The 12,981-nt window shown below is 41.9% G+C and overlaps 1 protein-coding gene across 6 annotated transcripts in view; it reads left to right on the top strand.

Moving 5' to 3' along the window:
• LRRC9 (leucine rich repeat containing 9) overlaps positions 1-12,981 on the top strand; it is an 83,645-nt gene that overhangs the window by 49,873 nt on the left and 20,791 nt on the right. For all 6 annotated transcript variants that reach the window (XM_048853852.2, XM_075129955.1, XM_048853851.2 and 3 more), the window contains 7 exons: positions 657-779; positions 1,169-1,299; positions 6,482-6,590; positions 7,046-7,185; positions 10,638-10,774; positions 11,745-11,962; positions 12,150-12,218. In XM_048853852.2, the coding sequence (XP_048709809.1) occupies positions 657-779; positions 1,169-1,299; positions 6,482-6,590; positions 7,046-7,185; positions 10,638-10,774; positions 11,745-11,962; positions 12,150-12,218 (927 nt within the window). The remainder of the gene's footprint in view (positions 1-656; positions 780-1,168; positions 1,300-6,481; positions 6,591-7,045; positions 7,186-10,637; positions 10,775-11,744; positions 11,963-12,149; positions 12,219-12,981) is intronic.

Genomic DNA, 12,981 nt, shown 5'->3' with positions numbered 1-12,981 from the left:
CCACCTTATCTCTAAATTGTGCCTGACTCTTGTATTTGCATATGCAATTTAGATGTCCACGTTTAAAAATTGGGCCCAGAGTAATTGTCCTTTGTAAGAGCCTTAGTCTGAAGTTTCTTTTGGAATTGAGTGTGCTCAGTACTTTGAAGGAGGTGCTGAGTAACTAACAGGATTGGACCCAAAGTTTTCCAGGTAGAGCCACACTCTATGCATCTCTATTGTGTCTAGCCTAACTCTGCAATTAGAAGAATTGCACTGGAAATAAAGTCAAGAGCACAAGCATGCACACATGCAGCAACCCCAGTTCCTTTCACCTGGAGCTGCTGGCATATATACAAGCATTATTGTCTTGATTGGAGACCGGGGGCCTGACTCTCACTTACAGCACTCTGGTAGAGTAAAAAGACTTTAAAGTGAGTGTAAGTGTAACTTATGCCCACTTTAGGGCTCCTTTACACTGCCAGAGTTATGTAAAGGCACTTTAGTGTAAATGAAAATTAAGCCCTGGGTTTTATTAAACGATGTTTCAGATTTGACACATGCAGTCATAAGATGAAGAGAATGGTTAAAGATAAAGGGAGTAGCCTAGGTTTCATTCCTTACAAACATTTAAAAATTATACTATTAAACCTTGATCTATGTGTTTTATTTCTTAGGGTTTAAATAATCTGGTCATGCTGGACATGTATGGAAATCTAATTGTATGGAAACAAGATAACTACCGATTGTTTGTAATATTCCATCTTCCATCTCTCAAAGCCTTAGATGGCACTGCAGTAGTAAGTTATACTATATATCAGAAGATTATTGTAATTGTTGTTAAAACTATCTTTTTTACAAATCAGGATGGCATGGGCATCCTGATGATTTCTGACCCTTATTAAAGCAATTACCTAATATTGTTTTAGTGCATGTAACAAATCTGTAGTTTAAACTTAATTAGAGCATATGAACATTTCCATAATCTATTCAATAAGAATGCAGGCAACATAGATGGTATAAAGCTACAGTGATGGTTATGGAGACATTTTTAGTTTAAGCCCTGATTTTCAGGCACCTTTTTTTTTTTAAACTGCCTTTGGGGCTGAAAATGTTCACGCCTACCTTATTATTACAGTTCTAGGTCTGCTTTCGTATAACAAAATTCATTTTAAATGTAATTATACAGGAGACAGCAGACATCGAGAGTGCTAAAGATTTATTTGGTGGCAGACTTACCTGTGATATGATTGCGGAAAGACTAGGACATTCGGACTTCACTAAAATGCATGAATTAAATTGGACAACCTCTACGATCAGGTACAGTAATTTTCAAATTTCAAATGTTACAAATAGCATTTAATATCATGGCTAGAAAAATATAATTAAAACCAGGTTTCAGAGTAACAGCCGTGTTAGTCTGTATTCGCAAAAAGAAAAGGAGTACTTGTGGCACCTTAGAGACTAACCAATTTATTTGAGCATGAGCTTTCGAAACCAGAGCCTATGTTTAGATAATTCAGTTCATATGTCTCTGTGTTTATGGGCAAAATCCTCTTGGCTGGTCCACAGAGTAGATAAATGATCCACACGAATAAAAGGTGACTTCAGTTTCGGACTTTCCTATCTCTCAGCAGATTATTCCATTTTTCAAACAGAGTTTTGTGCGGCCTATGCACATTTTGGACAGACAACTCTAGAAAAGAGACTTATTTTGGTCAAAAACATCATATTTGCCTTAACCTGACTCTGTTCTGAATCCTTCTATCCCAAATCTAGCCCAAACAAGGATAGCCATGTTAAGTGTAAATGAGATTCTTCTTTGAGTTATGGCCTCTATATGTGTCCCAAACGTGGGTGCACATGCGCTCCATATGCCGGAGCCAGGTTTCCTTAGCAGTGTCTGTTGACCCATATGTGCGTTGTACATCCCCTTTTGCTTCCAGCCAAGGTTATAACAGGCTGTGCAGGGCAACACCTCTCCAGTTCCCTCTTGCTGCCACATTGCTTGAGTGAGAACCTCCTGTTTCTTTGCGCTCTTAGTCTTCCGGCTAAAAGAGTGACTTAGTCTGTTGTGTATAGTTCTTTGTTGTTTTCTTGCATATAGATAGTTGTAGATAGCATTAGTTTAACCCGTTTGGGGTACATTTTCCCCCCCCCCCAACTATGCTCGTGTTCTGGGGTTTAAAAGCTGTGTTTTGTGCCTACACTCTTTCTCTGTGAGTGACGAGCACCAGCACTGTCTTTACTGCCTTGGGGAGGCTCATATCACTGCTCGTTGCACAATTTGCAAGTCTTCCATGCCCTGGACCCAGGAAGTGGGAGAGCTCCACCTCAGAAAATACCTCATGGAGGAAGCCATGAGACTGCGCACCCACTCAGATCCGGAACCATCAGTGCAGCATCTGTCACCAGTGGTGAGCACTCCTCCCAGCACTTTGCATGCCCCGGATCCAGCAGCACCAGTGGCTAAGGACAAGCCCAGACATGAGGGTAGGAAGCGCTCTCATGGGCTTAGGAGCAAGTCCCCGTCGAGGACCGCTTCTAAGTATAGCGTTCGTCCCCAAACCAGGTCGAGTGAGATGTTGCATGCAGAACCTGCCACGCCAGTGCCCAAGCTTCCCCGCATCAAGGTTAAAGCTAAGCTCAAGAAGGATCGGGCAGTACCGCTGGTTGCCCCAGTGCCCGCCCACCTGGAGCAGTCTCCAGCATGAGCACAGCCTGTCCCACCACCAAGTCCGCGACCTTCAGTTCCGCTGGCCCCGTGGACCTCACCTTGATCTTCCAGCGTTTCTAGGGGCACTCCCTGGACCTCTGGCTGTATGGAGCCCCTTCTCTCCACAGAGACGTGGGAGTTGCCATACCCACCCTCCCTGGTTCTCTCTGGTCTCTCACTCACCCGGGGGATCCCCACTCTGGTGGATGAACTGCTCCTGTTGGACCAGCCCCTACCAACTAAGCACCATGTACCACTAGCTCCACTGCTGCTGGACTCTTCAGACTTGGAGGAATTTTCTGAGCTGGAGCCCCCTTCTCTCCCATGTCCAGGTGCAGCTCAGACTCCCATCCACGGCTGCCTCATCCTCCAGCTTATGACTGCGCTGCGATGGTGTGGTACCGTACCCCTGGGGGCCACAGCACCCCCAGACTCCCACTCCATGGCCGCACTGGGAGCCATCTCTCCATCTTCCAAGCCTTGTACCACTCGACCCAGGCTCCTCCACCAGTGGCGTCAGGCTCCAAGGTCCAAACCACTATAGAACACCTCCCCTCTGATGAGGACAAGTTGTTCTATTCCAAGATGAATTAGTCTCTTTACTCATTAAAAGACTGCCAAGCCATGCTATAATCCCTAGGGAGCTATACCCTGGCCCTGCATTGCAGTCAACAGTTCCACCCCTGCCCCTGTGCGCCCTATCAAGCCTACTACCAGTGACACCAGGAAACCCCATGTAGGTGCCACCAGTCCCAGCAACAGTCACTCATGGCTACCTTCTTGTCCCTTGCCCACCAACAACCTACACAGTTTTGATGCATCCGTTGAGAGCTCTGAACTCTCCCTGTTGCCACCCGTGGTGCCCCATGTTATCTTTGGGGGCTGTCTTGTCCCATTTGCCCACAATTGGGGGAAGATCACCATGAACCATTGGGTACTGGAGATTATCCATCACAGGTACTCCATAGAGTTTTTGTTTTCCCCGGTGCCACCCTCCTCCCCAGACGCCTCCAACGGACCCTTCCCATCAATACCTTTTCCAACAGGTGGCAGATGCTCTTTTTGCAAAGGGTACCATCGAGGGAGTGGCACCTCCCTATGAGGGGTTACTTATCTGTAACTGGAGGTTCTTTGAGATGTGTGGTCCCTATTTATATTCCAAAACCCATCCTCCACCCCTCTGCTGCGGACTGCATTACTCAGCAGTATGAGGGTCACTGGAGGGGTATCGACTCTCATGGCCTACTATAACCTCAGCTGGTAGCTTGAGGGGACACATGACACATGTGTGGGTCAACGGACACTGTTAAGGAAACCTTCCAGCTCCGGTGCATGGCATGCATGTGCACCTACATTTGGAATACAAATAGGGACCATGCATCTCAAAGAACCTCCAGTCACAGATAAGTAACCTCCTTTTTGGTTGCCACTATTTCCTGATTAAAGATCTGGCTGATATCACCCTATCCTAGATCTTAAAACACCTCACTAAATCATCAAGAGCAATTAGTTTTTTGCATGACCTTCTCATAAACAAACTAGGGAAATACAACCTAGATGAAGCTACTATAAGGTGGGTGCATAACTGATTAGAAAACCGTTCCCAGAGAGTGGTTCACAGTCAAGCTGGAAGGACATATCAAGTGGGGTCCTGCAGGGATCTGTTCTGGGTCCGGTTCTATTCAATGTCTTCATCAATGATTTAGGTAATGGCATTGAGAGGACACTTATAAAGTTTGTGGATGATACTAAACTGGGAGAGGTCACAGGTGCTTTGGAAGATAGGATTATAATTCAAAATGATCTGGAGAAACGGTCTGAAGTAAACAGAATGAAATTCAAGAATGATGCATTCAAAGTACTTCACTTAGGAAGGAACTATCAGTTGCATACATACAAAATGGGCAATGACTGCCTAGGAAGGAGTACTGCAGAAATGGATTTGGGGATCAAAAACTAAATATAAGTCAACAGTGTATCACCATTGCAAAAAAAGGAAACATCATTCTGGGATGTATTAGCAGGGGTACTGTAAGGAAGACACGAGAAGTAATTCTTCCGCTCTTCTCTGTGCTGATATGGCCTCAACTGGCGTATCGTGTCCAGTTTTGGGTGCCACATTTCAGGAAAGATGTGGACAAATTGGAGAAAGTCCAGAGCGGAGCAACAAAAATGATTAAAGGTCTCGAAAACATGACCTATGAGGGAAGACTGAAAAAATTGTGTTTGTTTAGTCTGGAAAAGAGAAGACTGAGAGGGGATGTTATAACAGTTTTCAAGTACATAAAAGTTTGTTACAAGGAGGAGGGAGAAAAATGGTTCTTGTTAACCTCTGAGGATGGGACAAGAAGCAATGGGCTTAACTTGCAGCAAGGCCAGTTTAGATTGGACATAGAAAAAAGTTCCTAACTGTCAGGGTAGTTAAGCACTGAAATAAACTGCCTAGGGAGGTTGTGGGATCTCCATCCTTTGAGATTTTGAAGAGCAGATTAGGCAAACACCTGTCAGGGATGGTCTAGATAATACTTAGTCCTGCCATGACTGCAGGGGACTGGACTGGATGACCTCTCCAGGTCTCTTCCAGTTCTATGATTCTATGGCTTTGTATTTATGGTGTGAAATTGCTTAGTATACCATGCACACTCTGCCCTACTATAGCACAACATATTCTACAGCAGAGTGTACGCTGTGACTGTTTGCCATGATCGATTTGTGATTTATATTTTTTTGGAAAGCATTTCTGTGGTATGCATAGTTGTACATCTGTCAATGAAAGTTACCTCCGTTTTGTAGTCTGTAAAGATGTCTTATCTTTGGCCAAGAGCTATAACCCGATTCCATTGATGCCAGTGTCAAATCTCCCATTGACTCCACTACGGTCATGCCCATACCCATGACCATATTCATAAACAAATCTCTACTCTTACCAGTGCAACACTTGTGTTTGAAAGAGACAATTTTAGACATGAGGACAGACTGTTTAAAAGCTGCTGTGAGACTGAGTCTCTTCCATCACAGACATTCTATCTCTGGAGATGTTGGCTGTTATGAAAGGTTTTTAGGCAATATTAAAATACCTCTTGTGTATCTCTGATTGTATAGCTTTCAGCTTCTGTAGAGGGATAGTATGTCACGGGGTCTAATTTCTTGAAATAGCTTATTTATAACACTGCAGGTGAGGGAATCCTTTCAAGTGATGGTGTTCTCTGATCTGGGAGCTGTCCCTCTTCTGCTTTCTCCTCAGTTGACTCTGCCTCGTAACAGACATCTCCAGACTAGGCATGTGATCCAGCTGGGATGCTTTCACAATCTATACAGCACTTCAGCAGGCTGTCGGGAGGATGTGGACTGGAGGGAGGGACCACTGTCTATATAAATGCAGATCCTGTGACACTACTGTCCCATGCAAACAGCATGGAGGGGGCTTCAGCCAGTATTTCAGCCCATACGCTGGAGAGGTTGCCATGGGAGTCTGCAGCATACCTTCAGTGGGGTAGATTTCACCTCCTCAAGCCCTCACCTCTCATACTTCACACACTTAAAGTGTAAATACTCAGACTTTATGTGGGTGAAGTGGATTTTGCCTTTAACATAGAAATTATATCAACTCTGTATTACTACATCTGAGAAAACAGCACAATGTATTTATTGTAGAGTTTTATCAGGATGCTCCTGTAAAAGGAAGGTGTTAGATTTCTGGTGAGAAATCTAACATCAATAGACCTGCTCTGGAAATCTATGTCGCATGATACCTTTTTCTGTAATTATTTTCTTTATCCAATTCAGAACGGTGGATCTTGTACCAGCAGACCAGTTTAGAAATGTTTGTAATGTGAATTTACAGAACAACAATCTCACCTCTTTCAGTGGTTTAATCTTGTTGCCTAATGTCAAGGTGAGTTACTCACTCATTCTGTGCTTTTCTTTCCTATTTTTATAGTGACAGTATCTTCTCTCTTTATATAAAGTTCTAAATCTCTTTACTCCTGCCTGACAGATTTCTTTTATAATAGAGCAAGGGGAAATCTTTATTACATTACTTATATTATGTACTAATTTACTAAATAGAGCTTTCTAAAGTTATTTCAGTCAGCAGTATTCATACGGTACAAATGAGTCCCGAAAAGACTAAAAACCACTTATTTAACCATGTGTTGAAATAAATTGACCACTAGCCTATCTATTGCATCAAGAATTTTTGAAGCCCTAAATACCAGTGATTCAGCAGCCAATCTCTTATTAGCTCATTATCTGAATTTGAAAGACTAGAGGTATGTTGTAACTGGCACCTTTGCTACTATATTAGCAGAGCAGTGTTCTGTTTCATTTCATGTGGTTTGCTTTATGCAGATATTGTGTCTGAATTACAATCACATTGAATCAGTACTGCCCAGACAAAAGCCTCAAAATCACTTAACAAACAGACAGCAGCTGTACCAGAAAGTGACCTCCAGTGGCTATGGACAGCAAGGACCTTCAAAAGTAAGCAGGTACTGTCACATTTTAAAATGAACTTGTGTAATTCCTTCATTCTTTTGCTGAAAAAGGCAGTCCCTGGAGGACAATGAGTTTGGGATGCTCTCTTCTCCCCACCTAACGTGAGCTGTCTTCTGGCAAGAAAGCCCGGTGGCCTTTTGCCCCAACTCAGGCACTGCTGACATCATTGGGAGTATCTAGCTTGTCTCTCTCCTAGGCTCTTTGGCTCGCTTCTTCCCATTGGGATGGGAGGGGGACTGGCAGTGTAGGGTTGCGCCATCTCTCCCCACTCTCTTCGGGAGGGAAAAGTGTGCTACTCCCAGTCTGCAACAGCAGTGGCTACTCCTTCAGCTGTGCCGCTGACCCTTTAGCTCTGTGGCTCAGAGACACCCTAGAGTGCACTGATTCAGATGGGTAAACTGAAGCACCAAGAAGTTGAGTGAAGGTCACGCTGAATCTCTGGCAGAGCCAGGAATAGAAAGTAAGTGCTGCTTGCTCTAACCACCAGACAGAGGGCCTCTCATCAGCTTCTGTACCCATGGAAGTCAAACTAATTATCCCAGTCTTCTCTCCTCCCGCTCTCCTTGTGCAGCACTGCATAACTGGACCAATATATTATGGGGCTTGTTTGCCTTCCTCTCAAGCATTTGACATTGATCACAGGCAAGTTATCTGACTCCATGGTCACTGGTTTGATCAGGTGTGGCATGTTTATAGGTCTCTAATCAGGCCTATCAGGGACATTAGGTACTTGAAATCTTTAAAAGCTATATAAAGTCCTGCTATAATATTGAATCACTGTAATCTTGACACTGAGGTAATAGTACACCTCTTTGAGCCAAAACTGTGAAAACTCAGCTACTTATAGACATGCAAATATTCTGATAGCAGTTACAACCAATTATTCGAATCAGTGAGCTCCATGCCCTAGTGACTGATTCATGCTACTATTTGTATAATAGAGTCAAGCAGTGCTTTTGCATATTCATCCAAACTTCCTTCTTAATATTGTGTCTAGTCAGAGCAGTCTTTTATCCGCCAATAACCGCTTCTCCTATCTCATCTCCTAAAAGAGCTTTTTTTCTCATCCCCTGCAGCAGAAATCCATACCGATTTTTTTTCTTTCTTTTGGCACCAATGCATTAGGTCAGTTTATGTCCTGAAGAACTTTTTCAAATCAGCTTTCAGTTTGCATTTCTTATTTTTGCATTCTAACAGGACTGAAACTTCAGGAACGTGTCAGGTTTCATTCAGTCAGGTCTTTACAACTTTGACAGTGTCTATAGCCAATTTCTGTCCAATCCCATCAAACAAGACTTGCCAAGCTGCTACCCAGAGTTCCCTCCATGCTTTTAGGAAATATTATTAGTGACAGAGCAGCACAGAGAAATGTAAGATTTGGTTGTGTATGTGTATTTCTCAAATGTGTGTCCAGCTCTTCCTACCCTCATTTTTTGTGTTCAATTAGTATATGTATGTGTTTATTTCTTGTCCCAAACTCTCCTTCTCTAGGGGACACGACTAATTTAAGGAACAGTAAGATTTAGTAGGGAATGGGAAGCTTCTGTACAAAAGCATGTGGTGTTCTTTTTTTAGTTCTTTTGGGGGAAAAGGGCACTGGCTGAAATAGGCATGTGACAATTCTTCAAAAAGGAGAATTTCAGAGTTTATTGTACCCTACCCCACACACATCCACATCATGTATTATTTGAAAGCTTACTTTATGTACACTAGGGTCAGGTATGATGCAGAGTTGTCAAGTGGTGGTGTAAGCTTGTAGGCAAGGTGAAACAATGGTACCCAGAAAGAGAGCGGTGTCATTCTTTGCACAGTTCCAGAAACACTGCACTATGACTATGACTACAGTTTTTATTCATTTCAGCACCTTAATGTTATTGGTTTTGAATGGACAACTATTTTTTTCAGAAATGAGTAAGCTGTTCAGCATGCAGCAAAAATGGCAAATATCAACATTTTGCAGTATACTAACATTAATGGTTTCATATTGCATATTCTTAAATATAAAAGTGTCTCACAAGTGTTTACAAAAGCATTTCAATTGAAATGTACTGACCAGATCTGTCTCGTACTGAAAGTTGTGCATCAGTGGCAGTAGATTGCTGACCAGTTTGTACTGCATAGTGGGTAGATATAAATGTACGTTTATGTAGGTTTTAATTTGTAACTGCTTTGTATTCAGTACTAGCCTTTGAAATATTCTAGAAAACTAGCTTTTTAATTCAGTGACACTTATGCAAATGTAACCCTTCTGCCAGGTGGAGCCAGCTGCAACAAGGGCCAGGTTCAGTAGCTAGGGGTTCCTTTTCAACAATACAAACACAAAACCGGCTCGAGCCCCCACCCAGTGACCTGGGACAATTGCACACCATCCCCTGGGTGCCTCTGAGAGGCAATACTTCCCCTCTAGCAAGCACAGAGTCTGAGGGTAGCAAAAACTTTTAATAAAAGGAAGGAAGTAACTCAGCATTAATTTGGGAAAACACCACGACTAGGGTTCATAAACATAAACCATGAGCAAAAGACCCACCTCCAAGTAAGTTGGACAGTGTCCTTTTCCCCTCAGGTTCTTAAGTCTAGCAACCCAAAAGTCCCTTTAACGTGCCCGTGCCTTCTCTGCAACCCACGCACAGTTGCTGTCCTTGGTCAGTGCTTAAATTCTCTCTTCCAGCTGATTTGGTTTATAATTATTAGATTTGTGAAATTGGCTTTTTTAAAGTAATATGTGTATATATAGCACTGGTTTGAGCTTTACTCTGCACATAACAGTGTAATCCAGTCATGATCACTTGCACCTAAGCAACCACTAATTTTAGTGGTTTAATGAGAATTCAGGTTGCTCTGGACCTCCAGGAATCATTCAGTTACCACTGTGATTGGGTCAAGAGGCAGCGGCAAAGCTGAAATAAGAACTCAAGAGTTCCTGCCAATGCCTTTCTCAATCTATCATACCACACTCCCTCATTATGGTCATATGTTACAAAAATGAAGCTTTTATAAGTAAAGTAGTCAGAAATTACATGCTGTTGTTTGGTTTTGCCACACCATCACATGGCTCTTGTGAGAATACAGCCAAAGGTTACATAAATATTTTACTAAATTAAACAGCAATTTCCAGCTGTTGCCATTGTATGTATTCAGGCCTTTTGTGGGCAGAAGAGTGGTTTTCCATGTTTGTTTGATTTCCATGGTCTGCATCCTGTAAAACCTGACCTACCTTCCGTAAGTGTAGAAGTCTGTATAAAGCTATTGAAACTTCAAAAATTAGATTTTTCAGTGCTTTTTAGTCTTTCTGTAATAGACAGGTATAATTTCTGTTGAACCTGGTTGAGTTAGTAAAGTGTCTATAACTGATGTTAATTGGAGATAAATGCTTAAATTACTGTTTACAAGGAAAAATGTTTGGAAATTATCTGGCTTCATGTTCCTACTTGCTTAATTGTTTTAGGGATGCAGGATTTGGTGAAAATCTGCCCCCAATAATGCAAAGTTTAGAAGTTCTTCATTTGGGCTACAATGGAATTAGTAACTTGGCCCAGCTACAACTTAGTAGACTAAAAAATTTGAAATTGCTGTTTCTACAGGGTAAGTAATGAGAGCATTTGTTTATATTTGTGCAGCCCCTATACAATGTTTTACAGGGAAGCTAATTTGATTCCAGTCCTGCAAACACTGGCCAACACAGGGCCAAGCTCAACTCAGCTATGGGGATGCTCTAATGTATGCCCTTGGTTTAGGTATAGAATAGTGTCCCTCACCACACTCTCTCATAATCCCTCCCCAACCCTGACACATCCCTGCACTGAAAAGAGAAGGGACAGCTAGTGCAGAAAGATACCTCTGCCAGTTTTATGCCAGGGGATATTCTCCTATGCCAAAGAAATTCCTTGCTGGCTATTTGTGGCTAGAATATGTCCCCATTATGCCACTGGGGCTGGATCTCAGTTGAGAATCTTGCCCACAGCACTTACAGCAATGATTAGCTTCATGGACATCATTGGGACTACTCATGGTAGTAAGTACTTGTAAGATTGGAACCATTAATTGAGAGATTGATCCTGACATATATGATACTGTATCATTAAAATCCAGCTATTTTACAGCATTTGAACAGCAATAATGATTTGATCTTAGTCTTCTTCAGCAGCCTAACTATTAATTAGAAAGATAAGTTGCTTTAAATGGAGATTAGCCAAGCAGTTTTGGACATTCAGATCTCTAGAAGCACGGGGGAATATAAAGCAAGATAAGTACTTCCCAAAGGGAAAAGTTCAAGGCGCAACACTGTAGTAGCTGTAATGGCATAGAGAAGGCCCATTGGGCACTCAAATACATCCTTTTCTGTAACACAGTAACAAAGAGGCACTCTGTGGTATTGGAAGGCAGTAGATCAAAAAGCATTAAAATGGATCAAAAAAAATGCCTTTTTACACAGCGTATAGATAATCTGGGAAGTTCTCTACCACAGGCTGTTTTTGTTAAAGGTTGTTTTGTGTTACAATCGAATACCAACTGTATTTCATCTCATTTCCCACGTATAATCTTGGTTCATCAGGTAATGAAATCAGTCAAATCGAAGGACTTGAAGGTCTACAGCTTCTGCAGGAGTTGGTATTGGATCATAATCGTGTCAAAACAATTACAGAGGGCTCCTTTGCTCGACAGACCTCCCTTTTGGCACTTCACCTAGAGGAAAACCGACTACGAGAACTGAACAATTTACAACCTTTAGTAAAATTACAGAAACTTTTCCTGGGATTTAATAAAATTCAGGTAAAATATATTGGTGTTGAGACTATAGATTCAATGGGCCAGATATTAAGATCCTTATTCAGACAAAACTCATTACCTTCAGTGGGTTTGCCTGGGTAAAGACCCCTGCATTTGGCCAAAGTAAATAAATTTGGCTCAGAAGCTTTGAAATGTGATAGCAAATAACTTATTTTTTAACTTGTGACAGGAATTGTCTGAACTGGAAAAACTTGAAGTTGTTTCTAGTCTTAAAGAGCTTTCGATATATGGAAATCCAGTGAGTATGTTACTTTGTATGATCGTGTAAACTAGATGTATATTTAAGTTTGTGTTGTGGGTAATTAACCTTTCTAATTCATTATAATTGGGAATTTTTCCTTAATTAACTACTAAGTTCCAGTCACTTACCATTTTGTAGCCATAATATGGATGTTGATTCATCTCTTAGTGCCTGTCAGGTTGGTATAGGGGTGATTTGAGTGCAATCATTCTTTTACATATTATGCTTTTCAGTGCTGCAAGGTAAATTCAGAAAGTGAGTGCGTGGTGGTGAGCTGTCTTTTTAATCCACAACAGGTCAGGTCTATGAAATAGATCAAAGAATGTTAAAGGAGATCTGAACCATTTTTTATAGACTGTAAGAAGATGTTCCCTGATAGTAATAATGTTCATTTATGCAGTGCCCTTCATGAGACGTCCATCAGGATTTTTAGGTTTGAATTTGTCTCTGGTTACAATTGTTTGGCTTCTCCTCTCCTTGAGAACACAAAGTTTATAAGATTATAAAATAGAAGTGAAAAACTTGCCTCAACCATTTCCACATGGAAAGTCCTGTGCCTTTGGTCCTACACATATATAACTATGGATCCTGCCAACCCTTACAGACATGAGTGGGTCCAATCAGTCAAATACTGATTGACTTTAAAGGGGCAGAAGTGATCTGACTGGGACCACATGCTTGAGTAAGGATTGCAGGACCTCAGCCTGATGTAATTTGCCTTATAACTAGCACACTCAAAAGCAGTGTCAAACAAAACCTT

Source organism: Caretta caretta, chromosome 6 (genome assembly GCF_965140235.1).
Source record: "Caretta caretta isolate rCarCar2 chromosome 6, rCarCar1.hap1, whole genome shotgun sequence".
Lineage (NCBI taxonomy): Eukaryota > Metazoa > Chordata > Testudines > Cheloniidae > Caretta > Caretta caretta.
Note: the sequence above shows the minus strand (reverse complement) of the source record. Positions and strands in the feature narration are given on the sequence as shown.